General features: G+C 40.0%; 4 protein-coding genes across 4 annotated transcripts; 2 read left to right on the top strand and 2 right to left on the bottom strand.

The window, feature by feature from the left end:
• The first annotated feature begins 1,110 nt into the window (after nt 1-1,110).
• LOC108434033 (extracellular calcium-sensing receptor) lies at nt 1,111-4,028 on the top strand. Its single transcript, XM_037539894.1, has 6 exons — nt 1,111-1,199; nt 1,298-1,583; nt 1,692-2,264; nt 2,602-2,724; nt 2,901-3,024; nt 3,121-4,028. Exons 1-6 carry the CDS (start codon nt 1,111-1,113, stop codon nt 4,026-4,028), a joined length of 2,103 nt encoding a protein of 700 aa, XP_037395791.1.
• Nucleotides 4,029-7,397: 3,369 nt separating this feature from the next.
• LOC108434085 (extracellular calcium-sensing receptor-like) lies at nt 7,398-11,659 on the bottom strand. Its single transcript, XM_017708998.2, has 6 exons — nt 11,421-11,659; nt 10,738-11,035; nt 9,509-10,342; nt 8,894-9,115; nt 8,383-8,506; nt 7,398-8,293 (listed from the first exon to the last, which is right to left on the bottom strand). Exons 1-6 carry the CDS (start codon nt 11,642-11,644, stop codon nt 7,398-7,400), a joined length of 2,598 nt encoding a protein of 865 aa, XP_017564487.1. The 5' UTR covers nt 11,645-11,659.
• A 2,979-nt stretch (nt 11,660-14,638) lies between these two features.
• On the bottom strand, nt 14,639-19,674 carry LOC108434032 (extracellular calcium-sensing receptor-like). The gene is made up of 6 exons (XM_037540190.1): nt 19,436-19,674; nt 18,744-19,041; nt 17,457-18,290; nt 16,018-16,239; nt 15,637-15,760; nt 14,639-15,547 (listed from the first exon to the last, which is right to left on the bottom strand). The coding sequence occupies exons 1-6, from the start codon at nt 19,660-19,662 to the stop codon at nt 14,652-14,654; spliced, it is 2,601 nt and encodes an 866-aa protein (XP_037396087.1). The 5' UTR covers nt 19,663-19,674; the 3' UTR covers nt 14,639-14,651.
• Nucleotides 19,675-22,091: 2,417 nt separating this feature from the next.
• On the top strand, nt 22,092-26,639 carry LOC108434084 (extracellular calcium-sensing receptor-like). The gene is made up of 6 exons (XM_037540191.1): nt 22,092-22,213; nt 22,405-22,681; nt 22,899-23,708; nt 23,947-24,171; nt 24,522-24,645; nt 25,735-26,639. The coding sequence occupies exons 1-6, from the start codon at nt 22,107-22,109 to the stop codon at nt 26,637-26,639; spliced, it is 2,448 nt and encodes an 815-aa protein (XP_037396088.1). The 5' UTR covers nt 22,092-22,106.
• The last annotated feature ends 892 nt before the right edge of the window (nt 26,640-27,531 follow it).

Here is a 27,531-nt window from a genome sequence, read left to right as displayed (position 1 = left end):
AATCAGTGTACATAAGCATTACAAGTAATTCTCATGAAAATTTATACCGATCAGGCAGAACATTATGACCACCTCCTTGTTTCTAGGCTAATTTTCCATTTTATCAGCTCCACTTACTATGTAGGTGCACTTTGTAGTTCTATGATTACAGACTGTAGTCCATCTGTTTCTCTGATACTTTGTTAGTTCCCTTTTACCCTGTTCTTCAGTGGTCAGGACCCCAATGGACCCTCACAGAGCAGGTACTATTTGGGTGGTGGATCATTCTCAGCACTGCAGTAACACTGATGTGGTGGTGGTGTGTTAGTGTGTATTGTGCTGGTATGAGTGGATCAGAAACAGCAGAGCTGCTGGAGTTTTTAAACACTGTGTCCACTCACTGTCCACTCTATTAGACACTCCTACCTTGTCAGTCCACCTTGTAGATGTAAAGTCAGAGACGACAGCTCATCTGCTGCTGCACAGTTTGTGTTGGTCATCCTCTAGTCCTTCATAAGTGGTCAAAGGATGCTGCCCACAGGACACTCTTGGCTGGATATTTTTGGTTGGATGGCTATTCTCAGTCCAGCAGTGACACTGAGGTGTTTAAAAACTCCAGCAGCACTGCTGTGTCTGATCCATTCAGACCAGCGCAACACACACTGACACATCAGTTTATCTGTGTATATATAAAAATGCTAACGGCAATAGTTTATTTCTGCTTAAACTGTGCTGCATTTTTTCACTGAATCAGCACTGTGACTAGGACTGATTTGAGGACTGCAAATGTTTGTTTTGTTTTTCACTGGAAAAGCATGAATATTCTGAATAATCCATGAACAACTTAAGCCATACTATGCAAGAACTGCTTTGCCTCTAAAGAACATGTGATCAGTTCCAGTAGAGGCACACCTCTGACAAAACCCAGCCTACCGGCAAGAACCATCTACGCATAGTCAACAAAGACATATAAAAAAGGAGCAATCCTTTCCGTCATCTTTGAACTGCTGAGCAGTCATGGGTAAGCTCAGTGTAATGCACTTATGTTTTTTGCTCTGCAATCAAACATGCTCTGCATGTGAGCTCCTAGGTAAGTTCGAAATGCATGATATGTTCAAAGAAGGAGACATTATGATAGGAGGCATTTTTCCTATTTTCAACAAACAGGAGAACGTCCTTACTTCATTTGAGATACAACCACCTAAGGCTGACTGTAAGGGGTGAGTTTAATAAAAGTATACCAACAATGTAACTGAAGAGTTATATTTAATATTAACTGTGTATTTTTTTTCTGCCCTATCGAAATTATTCACAACAGATTTGACCTGCGAGCTTTTCGTTGGACAAGAACTATGATATTTGCAATAGATGAAATAAACAGTGATGGTCATTTGCTTCCCAACATCTCTCTGGGATATAAAATTCTGGATTCTTGTGCTTCTCCTTCTAATGTTTTGAGAGCTGCCCTCACCCTGGCGAGCGAGTCAGAGGAAAAAGAATCTTTCTCTCAGTGTCGTCCACCTCCCATAGCAGCTCTTGTAGCCGAATCAGGCTCTACCCAGTCTATAGCTGTGGCTGGGGCACTTGGGCCATTCGGAGTGCCAGTGGTAACACCTAAAATAATTAATAAATAAATAAAAAAGAATTAATCAAGATCCTTTCAATGTAAAAATACATCAGTTTAAAGCTTCATTTTATCTTTCACTCAATAGGTAAGTTATTTTTCAACTTGTGCATGTTTAAGTGACAAAAGCAAATATCCCACATTTTTTCGCACAATACCAAGTGACTACCACCAGGCAAAGGCTTTAGCTTTCCTGGTCAAACGATATGGATGGACGTGGATTGGAGCTCTGCAATCTGATAATGATTACGGACGAAACGGGATTTCAGCTTTCACAAAAGAAGTGGAACAACATGGGGTTTGTATTGCGTTTGTTGGCACAATTTTGCGGACGTACCCCCAAAGTAAAATCCTTGAAGTTGTTGAAATGATAAAACAATCAACAGTGAAAGTGATTCTAGCATTTGTACCTGAAGGAGATCTCTATCCTTTAATGAAAGAAGTGGTAAATCAGAACATCATGGGAATACAGTGGATTGCAAGTGAAGCCTGGATAACCGCAGACAGACCATCCACTACAGAGATGTTCCAATCTTTTGGAGGGACAATTGGATTTGTGGTCCGAAAGATGCCCATGCCCAAACTGGGACCTGTTCTCAAAGACATCAGCCCTTATTATGATTCACAGACCAGTTTTGTCAGTGACTTTTGGGAAATGATAGTGGGCTGTAGACCTCCATCTTCAGTAAATCTTTCATTTAACATGTCTAAAATATGCACAGGAACAGAAAAAATAGATTATACAAACAAATTTTTCGATGTCACACAACTAAGAGTGGCATATAATGTTTATCAAGCAGTGTATGCAATTGCACATGCCCTTCATCAAATAATGTTTTGTGAGATGCCTGAAAGCAATTTCTCAAGACTGTGTCTTAATACATCACAGATAACCCCTAAACTGGTAAGCTATTTTCAACTGAATTCAATTTGAGCATTGATGAGGTTCATAATTAAATCACTGCTTTAACTACATTATGCTTTTTTTCCCCCACAAGGTAAGTGAGCAGTTGAAAAAAGTAAATTTTGTAGATGCATATGGGGAGAAAGTATTCTTTGATGACAAAGGAGACCCACCTGCTTCGTATGAAGTTATAAACTGGCAGCTGCGGGAAGGGCAGGTGCAACATATTGCAGTAGGCCATTTCAGCACCTCTACAAATGGAAGATATGAACTTGAGATTAATGAGGACCTGATTGTTTGGAATACAGGAAATCTGGTAGTAAAAACATAATTGCAATCATATTGTTTTGCTGAGTTATACACATTATCTAATATATACTGTACATCTGCTAGACTCCAAAAGCTGTTTGCTCAGAAATCTGTCCACATGGCACAAGGAAAGCACAAATCAAAGGCCTGCCTGTATGCTGCTTTGACTGCATTCCATGTGCTGATGGTACCATATCTAATACAACAGGTGCAATATACTTTTAACTAATATTGCCTGTATACTCCATGTTTAGGAATCAAGTATATTTCTAAGCACACCTTTTCATTTCTCCTATAGGAGCAGCAGATTGTACCACTTGCCCTGAAGAGTTCTGGTCTAATGACAGAAAAGACAGCTGCATTATGAAAGTCACAGAGTTCCTGTCATACGCTGAAACAATGGGGATAGTTCTGATAGCTGTGTCACTATTTGGTGCATGCTTAACTTTTTCAACAATGGTGGTGTTCATATGTTTTAGAGAAACGCCAATAGTGAAAGCTAACAATTCAGAACTGAGCTTACTGTTACTCCTCTCTCTAATCTTCTGCTTCCTCTGTCCTCTCACGTTCATCGGTGAGCCCACCGTTTGGTCTTGCATGCTGCGTCACACAGCGTTCGGCATCACCTTTGCCCTTTGCATTTCCTGCGTGCTGGGCAAAACGATAGTTGTTGTGACTGCTTTCAGAGCAACACTGCCTGGTAACAGCGTGGCAGGGAAATTTGGGCCAGCCCAACAAAGGGGCATTGTGTACTCATGCACAGCTGCTCAAATTGTTATCTGTGTTCTCTGGTTAAAGATTACACCACCATTCCCAGATAAAGTTTTTGAGCAGCGTAATAAAAAAATCATTTTAGAATGTAACACAGGCTCTGATGCTGCATTTTATTCAGTTCTAGGATACATTGGCCTTCTTGCTACCATTTGTTTTGCACTGGCCTTTTTAGCCAGGAAGCTGCCTGATAACTTTAATGAAGCCAAGTTCATCACATTCAGCATGCTCATATTCTGTGCAGTTTGGATCACCTTCATCCCAGCCTATGTCAGCTCTCCTGGGAAGTACACAGTAGCTGTAGAAATATTTGCAATTTTATCTTCTGCCTTTGGTTTATTATTGTGTATTTTTATGCCAAAGTGTTATATCATCCTGTTCAAACCAGAAACAAACACAAAAAAGCATGTAATGGGGAAAAATCTGAAACATACTATGTGATGGCAAGGATAATAAAACATCAAGAATTCCACATAACGTTCCTGAACATTACGTTTTCAGTGGGGACTTTTTTATTTAGCCTTTTATTATTATACCTTATTTAGCCTTACATGTACCTCGACATGACTTAGTGTTCTGTATTTAAATAAATAAAGCTCTGGCTTCCTTGTGATCTCTGGGGATTAACATCATCCGAAGACCACTGGGCTCTCCACTAAATAAAAAAAAAGGTACAAAACCATCTCACATTTCCCTGGACAGCTAAATAATATACACATAACTACATAATTACACTCATCTGACTGCTAAACCTTGATGAAATCTAACGTCGATGCAGTCAGTTGACGCAGCTGAATCGCGGATGACTCCCTATTCCCCAATGCACTAACCTAACTAACCTAATGTAGTTCATGAAATAATGGTTTCTACGCCCAAACAACACATCATATATCAAATAAAATCGACTCCTATGCAACTATTAGCTGCATGACTCCCGGTTTAACATTTAGCAGCTCTATTTCGGTGCAGAAAGTCGTTTTCAAATATTCAGCCAACTTGAGGTGACTTAACACTTACCCTAGCTAGCTAGCATAATTGACGTTTGCGAAACATAAAAATGTATAAAATATATCTTCTGAGACGCAACTCGTGTCGCCAGAGTTGGGCGGCAAAATACAGTGTTAACTCGAGCAAATAAGCTAAATTATTGCACTCAGCCAGATTCATAACTTTGTATATTTGATGTATTCGCAAATGGGAAATTCCAAACAACGAAGCCATCGCTAGCCGTTTAGTTAACTAGGTTAGCTAGCTAGGCTAGTTAGCAATAACCGGACGGACAGAATTCACAGAAAACCGACTGTTACAGCAAACGCCGGCTAGCTAGTTCGCTTATAGGATAAACGGAGTGGTCTGCTTGCCAAACTATGCCGGTTATTAGTCGTTATCTTGAGTTAGGAGTTAGTTAGGAGGATACCTACTTCATATTAGGCGGGCTAGCTAACTTGGGGAGCTAACAGGTAACCTGAGGCTGGCGCTAGCGAAGCTAATGACGCTACCTGTGCGAGACGTCTGACCGAGGCGGGTTGTCGATGTATTTGTTAACTTCTGACTAAAAAATCTCGGCTTTGGACATGGAATACTTTACCTTCAACTACAAATCATGTGTTCGCTTTTCTGAACAAGTGTTGCGGTTCGCAGCGAACACGAATGTCGACTCGCTCCCCTCACAGAAGCGAGGGTTGGCTCTGACCGAAGGTGCTCGCGCACATTAATATCATCTATTTCATCCGTTTCTTAGATGAGCGGGCTAACGCGGCACATAATGTCAGCCTGTTTTAATAATTAAAGTTATATTTTCAACCGGTCAAATTCAGCTTTAATGTGAGGTGTCTTTACACTCATATTGTATTTGTTATGTTGTTACATTCGTGTTTTTCTTTATATTTTTCATATCTGTTATCTTTAGGGACTGCTCTCTTTCCCTCTGTTAAAGCCTGTGTGTTCTGTCTCTCGCCCCCTCCCTCAAGAGAGGGAGCTAGCATGCCAATGGTATGAGAGCGGTATTTAAGCTTTTCCAGATGTTTCCTTATGGAAATGTATGGATGTGTGTGTGTGTCTAACCATGTTATTTATGTATGTGCGTCCATTCAGCCTATATAAGCAGAGGCAGCTTGAAAAAGGGAGAGATCCGACATTCGGCCTCCGGGACTCTCACAGGGCTTTAACACTATCTCCTTAATTTGAAGTTGTTCATGTTTAAATCCAGATAGTGTCTACAGAGCTTTCGTCTCCCCACTTACACAACTGAGAATAAACAACAAATGTTAAAATATTCCATAAAATTGATTTAAAATAAAATCGGCCTGTTGGTTCATTTCCATTTGCATTACGAAACACCAGTGGCCTAAACCCGACTTATCCTTTAACACTTGTATGGAATATGACAGTACATGCTAAAGCAATCAGAAGGTAGACCGTTTTGAAATGGTATGGCAGGGGCAGTCTTAGCACTAGGCAAAAGTACGCAGCCGCTTAGGGTCCCCTATGAGCCAAAGGCCCCATGAAAACACGAATAAGATATTCTGTATGAGTTGATGTTAAATACATTTTTTTAAATGCGCATACATTTTGACAATTGCTACTATTTTGCAGTTGTAGGAGTCATTTTCAGTAATTTCACTGCAGCCTCACCCACCAGGTCATGGTTATAATAGACTATTTTATGATGTTACGTGATGGCATAACTGCGTAAAGACAGACTGGTATGATGGAGGCACTTGAATGGTAGCGTACGTAATGGGAATGTTCTTCACTGCGTGGGAGACTGAGAAATAAAGTTGTGCAGCAAAGAAGCGCAAAACATTTGACGCTGTGCTCCCAAAGCTAGATTATTTTTTAGTCAGACATAAAAGTGCTGCACACACTCAGCAGGCCATACATGATGCTAGCACTAATTTTAGTATAGATAACTCCAGTTTTGGAGTAAATACGTATCCATTATTATTTACATATATTGTATATCAAACCATAATATTACATTACTTACTTCCTGGAAAAAAAGTGATCTCTATACTTGGATTGGGATTGGCTCCAGCACCTCCCGCGACCCTGAGGGAGAAGCGGCTAAGAAAATGTGTATGTGTGTGTGTGTGTGTGTGTGTGTGTGTGTGTGTGTGTGTGTGTGTGTGTGCGTGTGTGTGTGTGTGTGTGTGTGTGTGTGTCTCTGTATCAAATGATCTCACTACATTGGTAGACTGGTAAAAGCAAAATAATCTGCTGATATAGTGAGATAATTTCCATCAATTAATTTCAAAATATTTGAAATATCGACTAGATTACGAATTTCTTGCCATGATAGCAAATTTTGCAGTGTAGATGGTTGCACCACTCAGGAGCCCAAAGCCCCAATCATTTAAAAATGTACATTCAGAGGACTCATTGAGGTGTATGTAGAACTCCAGAAAAACAAAATGCACCACTGGCATACGGTAAAGCTATTTTACCTAACATTTGATTGTTTTTATTTATTTATTATTTTCAGAAAAAGGTGCACATCTGGACGTAGACCATTAAGTGATGCTGCTGTTGCTGCTCTCTCATGCTCACTCAATCGCTCAGGAAGCTCTGAAATCTATGCGAACTATGGGCTCTCCCTGTGTTTTCAGACTGTTATTTCTTCCAATGAATGTGTTTCTTTATGTTTGTCTATTACTGTGACTGATTCACCTGTGCAGAAATAACAGACCAAACCTTTGTAAGACAGCTCTTTATTGTAGCATAAAATGTTTTAAAAACTCTGCAGGTTTAATACATTTGTTTTTATTGAGTAGCGAGTCTGAGTGTAACTGAGCACCAGCATTTGTTTTCCTATTTTCTCATCATATGCTTTTTGCTGTTTTTGTCAGGCCTCAGCAGCACAACATAGCACTTTGGAGCAAATATACACAAAAGGAGGCCAAAAGCAGATGCTAAGATGGCAAAGACATGCACAGCAACCATATACTTGCCACGAGTGCTCACATAAACAGGGATGAAGGTTATCCACACAGCAAAAAAGATAAGCATACTGAATGTGATAAATTTTGCCTCATTGAAATTATCTGGAAGCTTCCTGGCTAAAAAGGCTATTATAAAGCACATGCAAGCCAAGAGGCCAATGTATCCCAACACGCACCAAAATCCCATCTCAGACCCCACGTTACACTCTACAATTATAGTAGCGCTCATAAACTCAGTGTTGTAAACAGCAGAGGGAGGACTGCTTGTTAGCCATATGATGCAGATAAGGGCCTGAATGCAAGAGCACAGTATGACACTAGACCTTTGTTGAGCTGGGCCAAACCATTTCATGACATCACTGCCAGGTAGGGTTGCTCTGAAAGCCATCAGAACCACTACAGTCTTAGCCAAGATGCACGCAATGCAAAGTGCAAAACTGATTCCAAAGGCAGTGTATCTGATTTGGCAAAGCCAGTTGGAGGGCTTGCCAATGAATGTCAGACCAATCAGAAAGCATGCGCAAAGGAACAGGAGAAGCAAGAAACTGAGTTCCATGTTGTTGGCTCGGATGACGGGGGTCTTCCTGTACATCACAAATATGCAAAGCACTGCTGCAGTCAAACAGGCTCCAAAGGTTGAAACAGACCACAGAACTATTCCCAAGGGCTCTTGAAAGGACAGGTACTCCAAGGCTTTTGGTATGCATTGGTCTCTTGCTTGGTTTGGCCACATCTCCTTTGAACATCTCAAACAATCAATTGAGTCTGTGATGGAATTGATGAAAAATACAGTTCAACTGTACTGTATAGTTTTACAAAGCAGCTTGAAATATCAAATAATGTCAGTTTCACACCTGTTTCATTGCTAATCTCTCCCTCAGCACATGGAATGCAGTCAAAGCAACATATGGGTTCACCCTTTCGTCTGGCCTTCCTGGAGCCTGGCAGGCAACTTTTGCTGCACACAGATACTGGTGCCTGTGAACCACAGCGGATGAAGCACAAGACTGCAAGGCCTTCACTTTAGTACATACATAATTACATACAGCACCTATTAAATAAACAAACTTACTGCACATTTTGTAGCCTCCCCTTTTTAATAAATACTCAGGAAATAATTGTTTCAAAAATCTTAAAGAGCACCTTTGGAATTATTTTTATAAATATATTTATATTTATGTATAATACATCCAGTGAGATGAATTGCAGCTCTAATGTAAAATCAATTGAACAAACAATATCATGCCATTTCAAGCTACAAAACGTAATCAGTGGATAGTCTAAGTGAGTCACAAACATGCAGAATAGCTGAATAAGAAGTAGCCGTATGAAAGACAATCTAGCTATGGATGAAAAAGCACACACCTTGTTCCCTCTGTGCCACATAATCACTGATTCATTAATGACCAGGTCTCTGTCCTCCCTCAGTGAGGCATCATAGAACCCCACCTTGGCCAGCTGTAGAGAGCCATCATTTGCTACCTGCCAGTTCATAAGATCATAAGAAGCAATAGGGTCTCCATTCTCATCAAAGCGGACATCTTCTCCTAGTGTTGTGAAGTTTGTTCTTTTCATGTAGCTCAGGAGCTTTGAGGAAGATTGATAGGACAGACAGTTGGAAAATCATACATGAACACTAGTTGTTTTTGTCTATAGCCTATACAAAACTTCTCATGAACGTTTAATTGCCCCTGGTATTATTAAAAGGCCTGATTTCAATCTGCCGCATCTGTAGCATGTGATCAGCTACCAGGTACAATAAATTCTCTGGGCAGAAAACAGTGAAAGATCAGCATTGTCTGCTGAAGTTGAAGCACCTGCCAATTGGCTTCATTATAAATGAGTTTTCTATTCTTTTTCTAAGCACAGGGCAGTGCACTGTAATTACTGCCCATGGTAACTGCAGTGTGCAGCAGATCATTGAAAAACTCTAGAGTATTCCACCATTTAATTCACAAATCACATGAACAAATATCACACCTGCCATGGTAAAAAGGGGTTCAGGCTCCCACATGTCCTGTTCTGAAAGGGGCCCTGTCCTGGAACACAGGTACTCATTTCATGCAAAGCATGTGCTATGAGATATACGGCCTTGTATACATTGTAGCTCACTCTAAGCTGGGTCACGTCTGCATAGGAAGTGTACACATTGTCCAGACTCTCTCTGCCACTGCACGGTCCCCTCTTCTGGGCTTCCTCTTTGTGTATATGGGTGTTTAGGGATCCATTGACCTGACAGTTGAAGGTTTCCTCCCAAAACTCAGTTAAAAAATCAGAAGCTTGAACAGTGGAGGTGTTCAGCCCTCTGAGGTAATTGCCCAGGTTTGGGATTTCCCCTTTCCGTATGGCAAAACCCAACGTTCCCTGCAAGATATTGCTGTAATCACCCCACAGGGCCTTCGCAGTGGCCCAGGCTTCACTGGCGATCCACTGCATATGGGTGATGTTTTGTTGCCTGCACTCTTTCAGGATGGTCTGCAGCTCTGACTCTCCAGAGAAATTGAGTATGACTGTAGCTGTGGAGGTCTGAATAGTGTCCATCAGCTCTTTTAGTGCTTCTCTGGTAAGAGCGACAGGGTAGAAGTGCACATATGCAGGGCACACATTATACTTGGCAGATTCCTTCAGAAAGAGCTGAATGGCAAAGCGAGCATAATCTGACTCCACACCTATGACCCCCACCCAGGTCCACTGGAAGTAATGGACCAGCCTCGCTAAAGCTTTAATCTGAAATTGGTCACTTGGCATCGTCCGCATGAATGTGGGAAAGTCCTTCTTGTTGCTAAGACAGGAGCAAGATGCGAAATAACTCACCTGAAGGGATATAATAAAAGATAATGTGAGTAATGAAATTAACACTGATCAAACGCTTTATGTATACCTTCATATTAAATATTTGCACCTCATTTAGTTCATAGAAGATGGTTCCACACTCACTTTTATGTTAAAAAAACAAAAGCTAAAAGCATCTCTGCTATATTGGCGACATGTTTCAACAAACAATTCGATGTATGTGCACAAGAAATTGTATTCAATTGAAATTGGATTCAAATGTAGATTCAGTTCAGAATTTCTATGTGAATAAAATACATCAACACATTCACTACCATAAAGAGATAAATGTGGAAAGTCAGTGTATAAAGTCATTATAATTCTTCTGCATTTCTTGTCTTTAATTAACAGCACTGATTTGATTGCTTTTGCCATACCAAAGGTACAGTGAACGAGCCCAGTGTTCTCAGCACAGCCATGGATACCCCTGATGCAGCATCTCCCACAATAACTGGAGAGGGCTGCCTGCCTACATTTGTGCAGCTGGCTCCTCGTCCTGTGTCTGGCTGCCCATTGACCAAGAGCAGTGATCCCTTCACTGACACAGGTATGTCATCACAGCTGTCCCGAATGTGGTAGCCCAAAGACAGATTTGGTAACAGGTCCTGCCTCTGGTTTATCTCCATCACAGCAAATGTCATAGTTCTCATCCATCTGAGCGCTCGAGCACTAAAGCTGTAGAACATTCACAAACATTTCATATGTGAACAGGATAAAAGCAGTTGGAAAGTTTTCTCAAAGAAAAGCAACAATAAAAAAGCTTGCTGCCATCTTAAAACCTCAAATCACATTTTTTAAAATATAATTTGAAAATGCTAGCACAGCTGTTTTTTAAACTGAGTGAATATTTCATGGCCAATGGATAGTCAGGAAAAAATAGAATCCAGTTATATTAATTGAACTTAAAATTAGGAGGCTTTTCCTTCACCTGCAGATGTATACTTTCAGACATACAACATTTTGTCGTGACACAGACAATAATTGAACACTGAATTTAAAAAAACACAGTGCGGCTGAAAATACATTCCATTTGCATCTCAACAAATAAACCATCACATACTACTTGTACTCAGTTTGTGCAGGTTTGCTCTGGAAAGGCCACATTGCTGACACAGGGCTGTAGTGCAGGGGGAACAGGCCCCCCAGAATCACATCTCCATCCTGGTAGAAGCTGTGGGTGCCCTCTTCTCCCTGATAGATGCACACATCTTTGTTTGTGGACCAACACCACATAGGCAGTTTCAGTAGAAGCCAGAATGTGAGCAGACGAGCATGGTGTGCCATTCCGACACAAATCGGCAAGAAGACGCCGATGGACACATATAGGTACTGCAAAGTGCAGGGGACGGTCTTCACTTTTCCTGAAGAAATGTACGAGCCAATGATATTTGTTGTTCCACCTCTCAGCCTTTTTACATAATAAAGCAGCCCAGTTAGCTATAAGCTTATTGCGTAAATGTGATTACCCTCGAGGTATAATATGTTGCTTAAAGAATGAGCTACACTTTTGGACAAATTTGGAAAAATGTACAGTTTCTCCCGCTTATCTCAAATGTAAGGCTAACATTGTTAACAAGAAACAAAAGGTTATATCCCAGCTGCCAAGTAATTTCAAATAGACATGTTTATGGGGTTTTTGACACTATATGTCAATTACATGGACAAAATTTAGTCATCAAGGTGCCTGCTACTGCATTTTTAGCCATACTTTGTCAGTTTGTTATGATTTGAGGCAAATGTGTGAAGATTTCAGCATGCAGGTTGCACAGTACTAATTGATTGATACATTTCCACTAGTTGCTAAGAGTAAAACTGTGGACACCAAGCATGTGTTGCCAGATTGGCTGCATTTGAAGCAATGGAAAAATGTCTACATTTGTTGTTTTGACAAACTATAAGTTAAAAATAATTTTTAAGAATCCTCAATCTAAATCAACTGTGCACAATTAGCACTGATACTAGTAACAGTAATAAAGTATTCAATCCAGCCTTTAAGCAGCCACACTAATCAGCCTGGTAAGCTATGGCATGGCATATGATCTTGTGATCAAAGCATGTTGGTCTACTAAACAGACTAAATGAATAGAAGGGAGTATTAATGAAATGCAACGAAACCCAACTATTGAGCTTTGCTTTACATATATTAAGCCAATATGTCAATAATTTAATTGTATTTTTATGACAATTAATGCTTTGACTTTTACTAATACTATGGCATTTCTTTCTCTTTTTCATTGACATTATAGTGTTGAACTTCAAACAACACAAACAATCCCTCTGGGGTTTGTGGAGCCTTGCAGCCTTCACTGGCTGAATGTGAGGCCTGGGTTACGGCCTATGTGTTAGCAGAAAGATTCATTGCTCGTACACTTGGTACAAGCCTGTTCCTCTCTGGTACAACTGGATTCACTATCTGCCAATAATATGTGCCAGAGCTGGTAGAATAGATGATGTATTCAGCTGCCCCTTTGCACCCCTTTGACAGGACCTATGATGTCACTGCTAAAGCCACTTACATTTCCTTTTTCCAAATTTGGTAGTGTAAAATATCATATGTGTGTAATCACATTGTAGCACACTGCTAACGTTACGATCAAATCAGTTATTTGCAACGTCCTCCTTTAATACAAAAATGTTAAGATATGTTTCTGAAGATCATCTGTCACGCAGAATCTCTGTGCTGCTTCACTGTGTACCATGTGACAATAGCAAAAATAGTAATCAGAAAGATGGGGGGGGGGGGGGGGGGGGGGGGGGGTATTGTTTTGAAACAGCATAAATATATATCGCGCCCAGCCTTTTGTACAGCTTGCATTCTTTTTGAGATTTTTTTTCATTTTCCATTCCTTTGTAATGATGTCTTGAAGGTACACTTCCTCTCAGACTCATAGCACTGAGTTAGTCTCAGTACAATGGACGGATGAACTGAAACACCTGTGGAGTTTTTCGGAGCTGAAGTAGGAGTGGAGCTTAATTCCATCTCAAAGATGGAAGCTTTACATCAGGGGTGTCCAGTCTTGTTCTGTCAAGTCAAGGGTCAGTCTGGCTGCAGGTTTTCATTTCATACATACTTGTTTAATCCATTAGTTTCAGTCTACAACACTTGATCATGTGTGATCCTGCTTTGTTAGAATGAAAACCTTCGTCGGCCTTCTGCAGAACAAATTTGACACCCCTGCTATTTATCTCATAGGGACCGTTTTGATGATGAACCAGGTCTTACATTTTTTCATTTATTTTTATTGTGTGGAATAAATGAAGGAATGAATAAATAAATAAATTAATAGATAGATAGATAGATAGATAGATAGATAGATAGATAGATAGATAGATAGATAGATAGATAGATAGATAGATAGATAGACCAATCCGGCATAACATTATGACCATTATATCCTTATTTCTATGCTCATTGTCCATTTTATCAGCTCCACTCTGAGTGGGTCAAACACAGCAGTGCTGCTGGAGCTTTTAAACAACTCAGTGTCACTGCTGGACTGAGAATAGTCCACCAACCAAAATTATCCAGCAAGCAGCATCCTGTGGGCAGTGTCCTGTGACCACTGATGAAGGACTAGAGGATGATCAACACAAACTGTGCAGCAGCAGATGAGCTGTCGTCTCTGACTTTACATCTACAAGGTGGACTGACAAGGTAGGAGTGTCTAATAGAGTGGACAGTGAGTGGACACAGTGTTTAAAAACTCCAGCAGCACTGCTGTTTCTGATCCTCTCATACCAGCACAACACACACTAACACACCACCACCACCACATCAGTGTTACTGCAGTGCTGGAATGATCCACCACCCAAATAATACCTGCTCTGTGAGGGTCCATGGGGTCCTGACCACTGCAAAACAAGGTAAAAGGGGGTAACAAAGTATCAGAGAAACAGATGGACTACAGTCTGTAACTGTAGAACTACAAAGATCACCTATATAGTAAGTGGAGCTGATAAAATGGACAATGAGCGCAAAAACAAGGAGGTGGTATATATGTACACATATATATATATATATATATATATATATATATATATATATATATCTTGCCATTCCCTTACACTCGGTCAGCTCTGCTGACATCTGAGGAAGCTTTCATATCTGTGCTAAATTTGGACTTTGTTGTAAAGCTGCTTTGTTTATGTTGGTTTACACTGTGTGTAATTTACTTGAGCAGGAATAATAGGCCAAACATGCATACAGTCATATATAGTTTATTGAAGGATTTTAAACATTTTTTTAGGCATAACACATTTTGTTTTTACAGTGGGAGATCCAGGAGAATTTTTATTTTTTCATCATATGCTTTTTGCTGTTTTTGTCAGGCCTCAGCAGCACAACATAGCACTTTGGAGCAAATATACACAAAAGGAGGCCAAAAGCAGATGCTAAGATGGCAAAGACATGCACAGCAACCATATACTTGCCACGAGTGCTCACATAAACAGGGATGAAGGTTATCCACACAGCAAAAAAGATGAGCAAGCTGAATGTAATAAATTTTGCCTCATTGAAATTATCTGGAAGCTTCCTGGCTAAAAAGGCTATTATAAAGCACATGCAAGCCAAGAGGCCAATGTATCCCAAAACGCACCAAAATCCCATCTCAGACCCCACGTTACACTCTACAATTATAGTAGCGCTCATAAACTCAGTGTTGTAAACAGCAGAGGGAGGACTGCTTGTTAGCCATATGATGCAGATAAGGGCCTGAATGCAAGAGCACAGTATGACACTAGACCTTTGTTGAGCTGGGCCAAACCATTTCATGACATCACTGCCAGGTAGGGTTGCTCTGAAAGCCATCAGAACCACTACAGTCTTAGCCAAGATGCACGCAATGCAAAGTGCAAAACTGATTCCAAAGGCAGTGTATCTGATTTGGCAAAGCCAGTTGGAGGGCTTGCCAATGAATGTCAGACCAATCAGAAAGCATGCGCAAAGGAACAGGAGAAGCAAGAAACTGAGTTCCATGTTGTTGGCTCGGATGACGGGGGTCTTCCTGTACATCACAAATATGCAAAGCACTGCTGCAGTCAAACAGGCTCCAAAGGTTGAAACAGACCACAGAACTATTCCCAAGGGCTCTTGAAAGGACAGGTACTCCAAGGCTTTTGGTATGCATTGGTCTCTTGCTTGGTTTGGCCACATCTCCTTTGAACATCTCAAACAATCAATTGAGTCTGTGATGGAATTGATGAAAAATACAGTTCAACTGTACTGTATAGTTTTACAAAGCAGCTTGAAATATCAAATAATGTCAGTTTCACACCTGTTTCATTGCTAATCTCTCCCTCAGCACATGGAATGCAGTCAAAGCAACATATGGGTTCACCCTTTCGTCTGGCCTTCCTGGAGCCTGGCAGGCAACTTTTGCTGCACACAGATACTGGTGCCTGTGAAGCACAGCAGATGAGGCACAAGACTGCAAGGCCTTCGCTTTACACAAGTATCCACACTGAACATAGGAACATACTTTCATAACGCTAAAAGTGAGTGACACACATTCAGAGTATTTGTACTGAATTAGAACCAGTTGTATGACCGTCTCCCACGACCCTGAGGGAGAAGCAGCTTAGAAAATATGTGTGTGTGTGTGTGTGTGTGTGTGTGTATGACTGTCAAACTTGACAAGGGATGATAAAGTGCAAACCTTGTTCCCTCTGTGCCACACTATCACCGATTCATTAATGACCAGGTCTCTGTCCTCCCTCAGTGAGGCATCATAGAACCCCACCCTGATCAGCTGTAGCGAGCCATCTTTTGTTGTGTGCCAGTTCATCAGATCATAAGAGGCAATAGGGTCTCCATTCTCATCAAAGCGGACATCTTCTCCTAGTGTTGTGAAGTTTGTTCTTTTCATGTAGCTCAGGAGCTTTGAGGAAGATTGATAGGACAGACAACTAATAGGCCATATTTGAACATTATTTGTTTTTTTGTCTTTACCCTAGACCTATACTAGTGTTCAGCAATTTGATATACCATGACATTAAACACTCACAGCACCATCATCATAGACTCTCTGATACACCATCAGTGCAGTCAAGATTTTTTAGATGTGCAAAGCAGCTCTGCTTTCACAAGCTGTCACACTCTGATATATTATTGTAAACAATTACATTGGCCTCATGGCCACATGACAGAAGAAGAATGCAGGCAGAGAAGATTTTTCCCTCAGAAAGGTGGGAACTTTCATCCCACCTGGCTTGAGGAAGGTAAAATGCTCAATCCTACGAATACTTGTATGTTTGCAATGTATATGAAATGAAAGTGCCAAAGCACATTAAACCAGTTATGTTTAGGAAGCAGCTTGGTCGGCTGCTGAAAGTCTAACAGGATAATCCAGTAATATTCAGAGTTGGCCTTTAAGTTGATATATTTTACAGATGCACTGTAGTTATCTAAATCACTATAATAAGCTGTGTTTGTTAAACGTCTTTGTGTTTAGATTTAAAGCATGTAGCTTTAAACTCAGTGTAGGGAAAAACCCATCACCATTAGCTTGGTGCTAACGCACATTAGAAAATCTCATGTACACAATAGAAAGAATTAGCCTGTCATTGTGTTTTCTTAAGTGGCCTTTGCTTAACAAGCAAAAGCTACAAATAAAAAAAAAATCTTTCAACATTTATCACTATTACATAACGATATGTTTGGCATGTTTATGACGATTAGATGATAAAAATATACCATTTTTAATGGAGGTAACATTACTGGTAATATGTTCCATGCTTTATTTTATGTTGCAGCAGCTTCATAGCTCTTGGTGAAGGTCTCAGTGCTCTAGGGCAGGGTTCAGTCCAGTCCTAGCTAATGATACACAGTGAGCCTCATTGTGTGGATAAAAATCCTAGGCATTTCTACCATTTAACATATTTTTATGACAATCAAAACATATCTTTAAAGATTAGTTTTGTTGAAACTTAGTATTAGTAGAGTTCCTTGGTATTGTAAACATAAAAGCTGAATAAAAGCGTAATGGACATTTCACAGAAAAATATCAATATATGGGTGAAAAACTCTAGAGTGTACCTTTAAATTGGAAAAACAGTGTAAGATGAATTCACAAATACATGCAAACAAATACCGCACCTGCCACGGCAGAAGGGGATTTAAACTCCCACATGTCCCGTTCTGAAAGGGGCCCTGTCCTGGAACACAGGTATTCATTTCATGCAAGGCATGTGCTATGAGATATACGGCCTTGTATACATTGTAGCTCACTCTAAGCTGGGTCACGTCTGCATAGGAAGTGTACACATTGTCCAGACTCTCTCTGCCACTGCACGGTCCCCTCTTCTGGGCATCCTCTTTGTGTATATGGGTGTTTAGGGATCCATTGACCCGACAGTTGAAGGTTTCCTCCCAAAACTCAGTTAAAAAATCAGAAGCTTGAACAGTGGAGGTGTTCAGCCCTCTGAGGTAATTGCCCAGGTTTGGGATTTCCCCTTTCCGTATGGCAAAACCCAACGTTCCCTGCAAGATATTGCTGTAATCACCCCAAAGGGACTTCGAGGTAGCCCAGGCTTCACTGGCGATCCACTGCACATATGTGATGTTTTGTCGCCTGCATTCTTTCAGGACAGTCCGCATGTCTGTCTCTGCGGAAAAACTGACTATAACTGTGGCTGTGGAGGCCCGAATGGTGTTCATTAGCTCCCTTAGTGCTTCTTCGGTCAGAACAATTGGGTAGATGTGCACATATGCAGGGCAGACATTATAACTGGCCGATTCCTTTAGAAAGAGCTGAATGGCAAAGCGAGCATAATCTGACTCCACACCTATGACCCCCACCCAGGTCCACTGGAAGTAATGGACCAGCCTTGCTAAAGCTTTAATCTGAAATTGGTCACTTGGCATCGTCCGCATGAATGTGGGAAAGTCCTTCTTGTTGCTAAGACAGGAGCAAGATGAGAAGTAGCTCACCTGGGAGGATGTCATAAAAAAGCATGTAAGCCAAGCAGTACTAATGAAATTGACATTGATCAAACACTTTATTTCATATATATCAATATATAAATGCAGGCTTCTACTATTCATCTTCTCCATGATAAATAAAAGGCCCATCAAAGCTCAGAAAATGTTCTAGGTAAAATATTCTGCACAGGCAAAATGTGATGCACTGGATTTTCATTTTTCAAATGTGCACATATAGATGAGCATCCACGTGAATAAAACACATTACATGAGCACAATTACTGGAAAAAAGTAAGTTAATTGAAAGACAAAATTGGTGTAATTCATTTTGCTCATGAGGAACTAATGTAGGAACTCTGAATTCAGTGCACTTTTTTCAAGATGTTTGCATAATGTGTTAGTAACTATACATAACATGTCTTTACTTAACAAAATTAATTGTTTCCATAGCTTTGGCCTTACAACAGGTACACTGAATGAGGTCAGTGTTCTCAGCACAGCCATGGACACCCCTGATGCAGCATCTCCCACGATGACTGGAGAAGGCTGCCTGCGTAAATCTGTGCAGCTGGCTCCTCGTCCAGTCTCTGGCTGCCCATTGACCAAGACCAGCGATCCCTTGATTGACAAAGGTATCTCATCAAAGCTGTCCCGAATGTGGTAGCCCAAAGACAGGTTTGGTAACAGGTCCTGCCTCTGGTTTATCTCCTTCACAGCAAAGGTCATGGTTCTCATCCATCTAAGGGCTCGAGCACCAAAGCTGCAGAACATTCACAAATATATAATATATAAACTCTTAGCAGTTGGGGAGCTTTCACAAAGGTTCACAACAATAGGAACATGTTTATACCATATCAAAACGATTACAAATGTTTCCCCCTTGTTAACCATTTGAATCACACCATTTCAACCAGCTGGCAGATGCCTTTACATTGAGGGAACATTTATGACCAATGCACCAAAATAAGTAGCAATTGCAATAAAATCTAGGTCCATGAATGTACATTGACTTTTTTCTTCTTCTATATTTGTCCATTTCAGAGAAACAAGGTTTCAGAGATAGTAGTGAGTTATTTAAACCAAGCAAATCAATTACAACAATTAAACAGTGAATGCATTCATTTAACATCTCCAACATATAAACCATCACATACTACTTGTACTCAGTGGGTGGAGGTTTGTTTTGGAAAGACCACACTGCTGACACAGGGCTGTAGTGCAGGGGGAACAGGCCCCCCAGAATCACATCTCCATCCTGGTAGAAACTCTGGGTCCCCTCTTCTCCCTGATAGATGCACTCATCTTTGTTTGTGGACCAACACCACATAGGTGGATTTAATAGAAACCAGAATGTGAGCAGACTGATATGATATGCCATCATTCATACAAATGGGCAAGAAAGAACTGATGGACATTTATAGGTCATTACAGAGCAGGGGATGGTCTTGACGTTTTCCAAAGCAACACGTGAACCAATAATATTAATTGTCCCTCCTGCCAGCACTTCTAGACAACAATGCAGTCCAGCTGCTAGTAAGCTTACTCTGTAAGCATGATTTCCTTCAGTGACAAAGTTCTTGAACTATTGCTCAAATAATTATTTATCTTTCTAAAGTAATAATTTGGCCCAAAGCATTTACACATATTTTTTGTCCGAGGTTCTTTAGCTGTGTAATCTAGTTACAAGGATAATGTAGCTCACAAGTAATACAAGTAATGGAAGCTTATTCCCTGTCTATTAGCATTGTACAAACTAAATGCCTAATTCATGACACACTCACTTCTGCCTTTCCTGACACTGGATGACATACTTTTATGGATAAATGGACAACAGAATGAAAAAGAAAATCAGACTTTAAATGACTCTTACTGCTGTTTTAGCTATGCAGTGTTATTTTATTCACCTCATGAGAAAGTGTTCCTGCTTCAGTTGCTGTTACACTTTTTGGCACTGGGTGGCACTAGGTAGTAGCATTCTGCACAGACACCCTTTGATTTGTTGCCACTCTTCATTCAATGAAGGAGTGTGCCAAGAACCCAGCAAAAAAACATCAGAAACATACATTGCAGTAAATACAAGCTTCTGAATTCCATTGCATTGCTTAATCATTTAAAAAAAGATTTTTAAAATAATAATAATTATGATGATAATAATAATAAAGTACATTTTAATCTTTTTGCTTCGCTCTCAAGTGATATACCAGCAGCACTGCTGTGTCTGATCCACTCAGACCCACTTTGTAAGTTTTTATACTTTGCTAGGTTCCTGGCACACTCTTCCACTGACTGAGGAATAGCAGCAAATCCATTTCAATCCAATGTTTGGAAGTTTGTCTGTCTGCCTAGCTGTTAAAAAACTGAACTTTCAAGTGGGTGCAGAACCCTAAAAACTTAGCCATCTATGATTACATCCTTTATTCGATGAGATATTCTTTTGCACATCAAGCAAGATGTAGAAGAAAAGGACTTTAGCGCAAGAAAAGAGCTTCAAAGCAAATAATTCTCACTATTCAGCAAGTTAAGCCACTATAGTGCTTGAGCAAGGGCAAGAGCTACATATACTAGAAATCTAGAGTAAAAAAAACACAGTTCAAAGTTGGAGATTACAAGGCTAGGCTAATTTGGAAGCTGAAGCTGAATTATCAGAAGCCACTGTATTCAAATCCGTAACAGACATAGCCATTCTGAACAGCTTAGGCCCTCACTGCAGCTAACTCACTATAAGTGAACAAAGAGTTCTGTTCTTGTGTAAAAGAGTTTGGTATGGCAAAGGCTAAAAGAGCGCTGTAGAGGCAATGGAAACTGCTCTGGTTAACAAGCTTGAACAAAAAATACACAAAAAAAGAGATTTAACCCTTGAACTGGAGTAAGCTAAAGCTGAAGGGTACCTGCCTTGCTTGTGTTTTCTGGGTACTAGGCATAGTATACTCCCCACCATAGAAGAATTCTTGATCAGTACATAAGACAAGGGGACCAGATACAAGCAGGCCTCATGGCTACCAGTAGATATATTGGTAATAGTCGCTATTATTGTTGTTTATAATGGAATTATTATTAGTAGTAGCAGTACTAGAAGTAGTATGATAGAAAAATTGTGCATAGATAGTAGCTGGGAAAGTAGCTGGGAAAATCTGGATTTCTACCAGAGACTGCACACATGTAGACTGAAACTTAAAAACATCTAAAGTTTTGTAAATATTTATATACATCCTGTATCATAGACATGACACATGAAATTATGCCTGTTGTAGGCCAGCAAAACTAGGCTTACCAATTTTTTTTATCCAGCTCTGTGTCAAACCAGTATCCTTTTGTTTAATGTAAGTCAATGGCACCAGACCTATTGTTTAAGTAATTTTGGGTTGTTTCTTTTGGTCTATTTATCATGAAATTTACATGCAATGTAAAGGGCAATAGGTGTTTTCAAATTATATCAAAAACTGAAAAATGGCAAAAATTGAGATATGAGGTTGTCTCCTCAAACCAACGTTATATATATCATTTTTTTCTTTTTTCCACTCTGAAAATCAAATAAAACATATCATTTGACTGGGAGTGTTCAAACTTGTGCATACACTGTAGTTGTGTGTGGAGATCATGGGTAGTGCTCATCAGCTGACTAATGTAACCCAGGGCGATATCAGCCACAGTTGGATGGAATGGATCAAACCTCAGGTATAAAAGCAAGGCAGGGCTGTTTTTGTCTGTGTGGAAGTTGGCAGTATGGTGATTTACCTCTTTCTTCCTGTGTTTTTCCTCCCATGCACAGTTGTGTCTACTCCATCCAAATGCTCAACACAGGGACACTTTGATCAACTTGCATTCATGGCAAATGGAGATATAACAATAGGAGGAATTTTTCCTTTGCACTACAGAGTGGAACTACCAACAACAGACTACACAGAGAAACCTTTGACAGCACAGTGTCAAGGGTGAGACCATCTAATATCATCTGGATGTAATTTTTTGTGCTTGTTTTTTTGGATTTTTAATTTGTTTTTTGTGTGCCTCCCTCCCAGTTATTATTCTGCATTGAGTAGACTTTACTGTGCAATACAGAGAATGAATACTTGCAAACATTTTCATATCATTAACAGTGAGTTAAATCTATTTTTATTTACAGGTTTGATTCCAGGGCAATGCGCTGGGCTTTGGCCATGAGGCTTGCCATTGAGGAGATCAATAACAGTGCTGACTTACTGCCTAACCACACACTGGGCTACAGGATCTTTGACTCCTGTGCCACTCCAGTCACAGCTCAGAGGGCAGTTTTGGCTGTACTGAATGGCCAGGATGTTGCTGAGAGCTCCATGTGTTCTTTGCTTGCTATAGTTGGAGAATCTGGCTCTTCACAATCCATTGTTGTCTCTAGAACACTGCAGCCTTTCAGTATACCCATGGTAAAGGGTGGTTGATTTTCAGTAGATTATGTTCATTTTTCCAGTGTTTATTTGATATTTTCAGAATTTCAGAATTTTCAGGCCCACTTGTTATTTTAAAAAAATAAAATGCAAAAAATTGTATCGGAATATTTATTAAGAAGCTCTTCAATCCTGTTAGCATCTTAGATGGTATAAATGGTCAACTTTATTAAAAGTGATATTTTTGTTTTCACAGATAAGCTACTTCTCAACCTGCTCTTGTCTGAGTGACCGGAAACAGTTCCCGACATTTTTCCGAGTAGTCCCAAGTGATGACTATCAAGTAAAAGCCATTGCTCAGCTTTTGAAGAAATTTGGCTGGAGGTGGGTCGGTGTGGTCACTGAAGACCATGATTATGGCAGGTTTGCTTTACAAGGGCTTAAGCGAGAGATAGAAAACACTGACATTTGTCTGGCCTATCACGAAATGATCCCCAAAGATTTCCGGCAAGAGAGGGTCCTTGAGATTATGAATGTGATGAGAAGGTCCACTGCAAGAGTGGTGGTTGTGTTTTCCGGTGAAGGGGAATTTTACCCTTTCTTAAGAGAATTCCTGAATCAAAACATCACAGGGATCCAGTGGATAGCCAGTGAGGCCTGGGTTACAGCCTCAATATTAGCAGAAACATACCCATTCCTAGCTGGCACGATTGGATTTGCTGTCCGTCAAGGATATGTGCCAGGGCTGAAGGAATATCTGACAACGGTTAACCCACAGAGGTATCTTTCAAACCCACTGGTGAAGGAGCTGTGGGAGGCTCTTTATGGATGCTCTCCTTTGTTTTCCAACACTAGCACTCAGCTGCCTCTCTGCACTGGGCAGGAGACCCTCAGCAGGCAGCACTCTGCTTATATGAACACTTCCAGTCCTCGTGTGACTTATAATGTGTACAAAGCAGTGTATGCCATTGCTCACTCCCTACATAATCTCTTTCAGTGTGTGCCTGGATATGGGCCTTTTAAGGAGTCTTCATGTGCAGACATTAATGATATCCATCCATGGCAGGTGAAGTCCTTTAGCTTAAGTATTATCATGATCATGTTCTGTTAAGTCTTAACACTTTGGCTATATGGGACCACTGTGGTACTTATACAGCATTTTACAATTGTAGATGTAATGACTGATGTAAAATATTACCATACGTACAGTTTCTATGTAATCACTGCTAGCATTAACAAATTACAATGAAAGAAATGAAGTCCATTCATCTTTTTGTTTGTAACCCCCTACTTTATTATAAAAGCTTCAGCATTACCTTCAGGAAGTGTCTTTCTCAATCTCTGGAGAACGTGTGAACTTTGATGCCAGGGGGGATTCAATCCCATCTTATGATCTAATAAACTGGCAGAGAGAGACAAACGGAGACATCAACTTTGTCAAAGTGGGTCTTTATGATGGTGCAAGGGACGCTGGGAGAGAGCTACTTATCCAGGATCAGGCAGTTGTGTGGCCTGGCAACCAGAGCAAGGCAAGGTGCTCAGTGTTTTGTATTACTGTGCCATCTGTTGATATACAATGGTAAATTTGATTTAGTTGTAACATCTGATCACCCCAGACAAGGTGGGTAAAAAAACAAACAAACAAACAAAAAACAAACAAACAGAATGTCTTGCTGTTGAACCTGTTGGTCCAGTCACATGCTGATAGTCAATATGTAGTCATTGAGCTATGGTCCATTTTTTCTGAAATGCACATATGCAGGATTACCGTCATTGAAATCCACCCCATTTACAGGCCTAATCATAAAAATCTGCTATTGGCTCTATGCTGAATTTGTTTTCATTATTTGCTACTGTGTCCATTCATTTTTAATAACAGGCCCCAGTATCTGTCTGCACTTACAGCTGTGCTCCAGGATTCAGAAAGGCTACCCGCCGTGGGGAGCCTCTGTGCTGCTTTGACTGTGTACCATGTGACAATGGCAAGATTAGTAATCAGACAGGTACAGGAACATATGATTATAGTATAATATTGTTTTAATGGTATGCTCCATGTTAAAAATAATTAAACTGGCTCTTTAAAGAAAGTAAAATTTAAATGGCTGAGAATTTTAACACACTGTATTGATAAAAGTGCATATACATTTCATATGTCTATATATACTGCATACATTTGGTAATTGTAGGTATATTTTCTGTTACTTTCAGAAGGTGACATGCTTTCTTGGTATTTTAAGTGAAAATAAAACTTATATATGGTAATTTTCTCCAAATTTTAAGGCATAATCTCTATTTATTTGCTGAATTTACCATATTGTAAGAAAAAACACACACAACATTTTAAACATCCCATAAGTTGTACACAGGCCACAGTAAATGTTTATATAGCAAATGAACAAGAATTCACACAAAAATAAACAGTAATTTATAATGTACATAAAAATGTACAGAGATGTGTTAACTTATTTTTACTTAGGAAATCAATAGGTAACATTTTATTTTGATGGTTCACTGTAGATGCTTTGTAAATGCTCAATCTGCCTTTAACTAACCTTCAACTGAATATCTGTAAAATGAAACTGAACTTCAAGTTCAGTGTGAAAGAGTTTATTAAATCTATTCCTAACCCTAAACCTAACCCTAATCTTAACCTCAAGGCAAAGCCTACATTTACCCCCGACCGTAACCATACTGTTGTTGATAATCAACTGTCACCAGAAAGTTTGTTAGTGATTTAGGTATCTATAGAGCATCTATAGGGGACCATCCAAATAAAGTGTGACTAATCAATGAAATGTAATCTGACCTAAACTTTTGCCTAAATCTTTTTTTTTGGGGAAAAAAAAATTCTAAACTTTAATGCAACAATGCCTGTTTTTAATGGTGGGGTTTTGGTGGGATTCTCTGCTCTCCCAACTGCTACCACGACCCTACCTTTATTAAGTGGTTAACGAGGATGATGAGGATGATGATGATGATGATGATCATCATGCAACAATGTCTATTTCCAAATAATATTAGATCATTTCTGTTGGTCATTCATTGTGAATGTTCAGATAGTGTTTGAGATTATACATTTTCTTTCTTCAAAGATTCAATAGACTGCATGGCTTGCCCTGAAGAGTACTGGTCCAATAACAACGGAACAGCATGCATCCCCAAGGTCATCGAGTTCCTCTCTCATGGGGATACAATGGGAGTTGCCCTGATGGCGATAGCTATTGTAGGGTCCTGTCTAACAATTGCTGTACTGGCAATATTTCTGCACCACAGAAACACTCCCATAGTGCGAATCAATAACTCAGAGCTGAGTTTCTTCATTCTAATCTCCTTGACGCTGTGTTTCTTGTGTGCGCTGATCTTTATTGGAGAGCCCACGTCCTGGTCATGCATGCTGCGCCACACTGCTTTCAGCATTACCTTCTCTCTGTGCATCTCCTGCATCTTGGGCAAAACGTTAGTGGTTCTGGCAGCTTTCACAGCCACCCGGCCTGGAAACAATGTGATGAAGTGGCTCGGGCCTACGCAGCAGAGGATCATCATCTTCAGCTGCACTCTGGTCCAGATGATCATCTGTGCTGCATGGCTCATAGCCTCCCCTCCATTCCCCTACAGAAACACGCAGTATCAGCACTCCAAGATCATTCTGGACTGCAGTGTGGGCTCTGCCCTGGCCTTCTGGTGTGTGCTGGGCTACATTGGTTTTTTGGCTGGCCTGTGCTTCATTTTGGCCTTCCTGGCTCGCAAACTGCCGGGAAATTTTAACGAGGCTAAATATATCACCTTCAGCATGTTGATATTTTGTGCAGTGTGGTTGGCCTTTGTGCCTGCCTACGTCAGCTCACCTGGTAAATTTACCACTGCTGTTGAAATATTTGCTATTTTAGCTTCTAGCTTCGGCCTCCTTTCGTGCTTGTTTGCTCCAAAATGTTATATTATTCTACTCAAACCAGAGAAGAACTCCAAACAGCATCTAATGGGCAGGGCAACAAAATAATTTTTCTATATTGTATATTGTATAGGCTCCAGCACTCCCTGTTACCCACAAGGATAAGTGGTTTAGAATATGTGTGTTTCTGTGTGTGTGGCTGTTCTTGTAGTGCTTTACTTGTGAGGATCCCATGTCCTCACTGTGATAGGAATATATGAAATTTAATTGCCTTTTGGATATTGAGGTTAATGTTAGGGTTAGGGTTAGGTTTAGGTGTAGTGTTATTTAGCTACAGTAACAGAAAAATCAATAGACATCTATGGATATCCTCTTAAGTACAACAAGACAAACGTATGCGTGTGTGTGTGTGTGTGTGTGTGTGTGTGTGTGTGTGTGTGCATGTACAACAATTCATCTAATTTGCTAGTTGTCTTTTTAATTATCATTTACGTTAAAATCTGATACATTAGTCATATACAAATAGACAAATAGACAAATAATTTACTGAATCAAGAATGTTTCTACAGATGTCATAATATTTGTTCTGATCTTTAATTCATTAAAACTGTCTCTCAAACTCAGTGCCACAAATGCCATCATATACTACCTGTCTATACAATCATAACAATATTAAGGCAAAACTGACTGTACCCTTCAACAATAAAGGTCCCTAAAGGGCTCTTTGATGTGATGCAATTGATGAACCCATTTTGGTTACCTAAAAAAGCCTTTAAAAGATGGTCACAAAAATAATCATTTTTATATGAGATGTGTAAATCTGAAAAGTGATTTTAAAGTTTTAAGAATCTCCATATAGTGTAAACATTCTATGCTCATTAAAAGTAGATCTCTACATCAATACTATTAACCATTTTGGAACATTTAAGAGTGTAAAGGGAACACTCAATTCTCTATTACCGGGAATTCCACCATTTTTGTCAACATTTTTGCATAATTT

Source organism: Pygocentrus nattereri, chromosome 7 (assembly GCF_015220715.1).
Source record: "Pygocentrus nattereri isolate fPygNat1 chromosome 7, fPygNat1.pri, whole genome shotgun sequence".
Lineage (NCBI taxonomy): Eukaryota > Metazoa > Chordata > Actinopteri > Characiformes > Serrasalmidae > Pygocentrus > Pygocentrus nattereri.
The sequence above is the reverse complement of the archived record's forward strand: the minus strand, read 5'-3'. Positions and strand labels throughout refer to the sequence as shown.

Coding starts and splice junctions, on each gene's coding strand:
- LOC108434033 (XM_037539894.1), top strand. CDS start 1,111: ATGATAGGAGGCATTTTTCCTATTTTCAACAAACAGGAGAACGTCCTT. Junction 1,584..1,691: donor TTGGGCCATTCGGAGTGCCA/GTGGTAACACCT, acceptor TTCACTCAATAG/GTAAGTTATTTTTCAACTTG. Junction 2,725..2,900: donor GGCAGCTGCGGGAAGGGCAG/GTGCAACATATT, acceptor TACATCTGCTAG/ACTCCAAAAGCTGTTTGCTC.
- LOC108434085 (XM_017708998.2), bottom strand. CDS start 11,644: ATGGCACACCATGCTCGTCTGCTCACATTCTGGCTTCTACTGAAACTG. Junction 11,036..11,420: donor GCACAAACTGAGTACAAGTA/GTATGTGATGGT, acceptor AATGTTCTACAG/CTTTAGTGCTCGAGCGCTCA. Junction 10,343..10,737: donor GCTCGTTCACTGTACCTTTG/GTATGGCAAAAG, acceptor ATATCCCTTCAG/GTGAGTTATTTCGCATCTTG.
- LOC108434032 (XM_037540190.1), bottom strand. CDS start 19,662: ATGATGGCATATCATATCAGTCTGCTCACATTCTGGTTTCTATTAAAT. Junction 19,042..19,435: donor CCACCCACTGAGTACAAGTA/GTATGTGATGGT, acceptor AATGTTCTGCAG/CTTTGGTGCTCGAGCCCTTA. Junction 16,240..17,456: donor ATCCCCTTCTGCCGTGGCAG/GTGCGGTATTTG, acceptor TCTTCCTCAAAG/CTCCTGAGCTACATGAAAAG.
- LOC108434084 (XM_037540191.1), top strand. CDS start 22,107: ATGGCAAATGGAGATATAACAATAGGAGGAATTTTTCCTTTGCACTAC. Junction 23,709..23,946: donor ATGATATCCATCCATGGCAG/GTGAAGTCCTTT, acceptor TTATTATAAAAG/CTTCAGCATTACCTTCAGGA. Junction 24,646..25,734: donor CAAGATTAGTAATCAGACAG/GTACAGGAACAT, acceptor CTTTCTTCAAAG/ATTCAATAGACTGCATGGCT.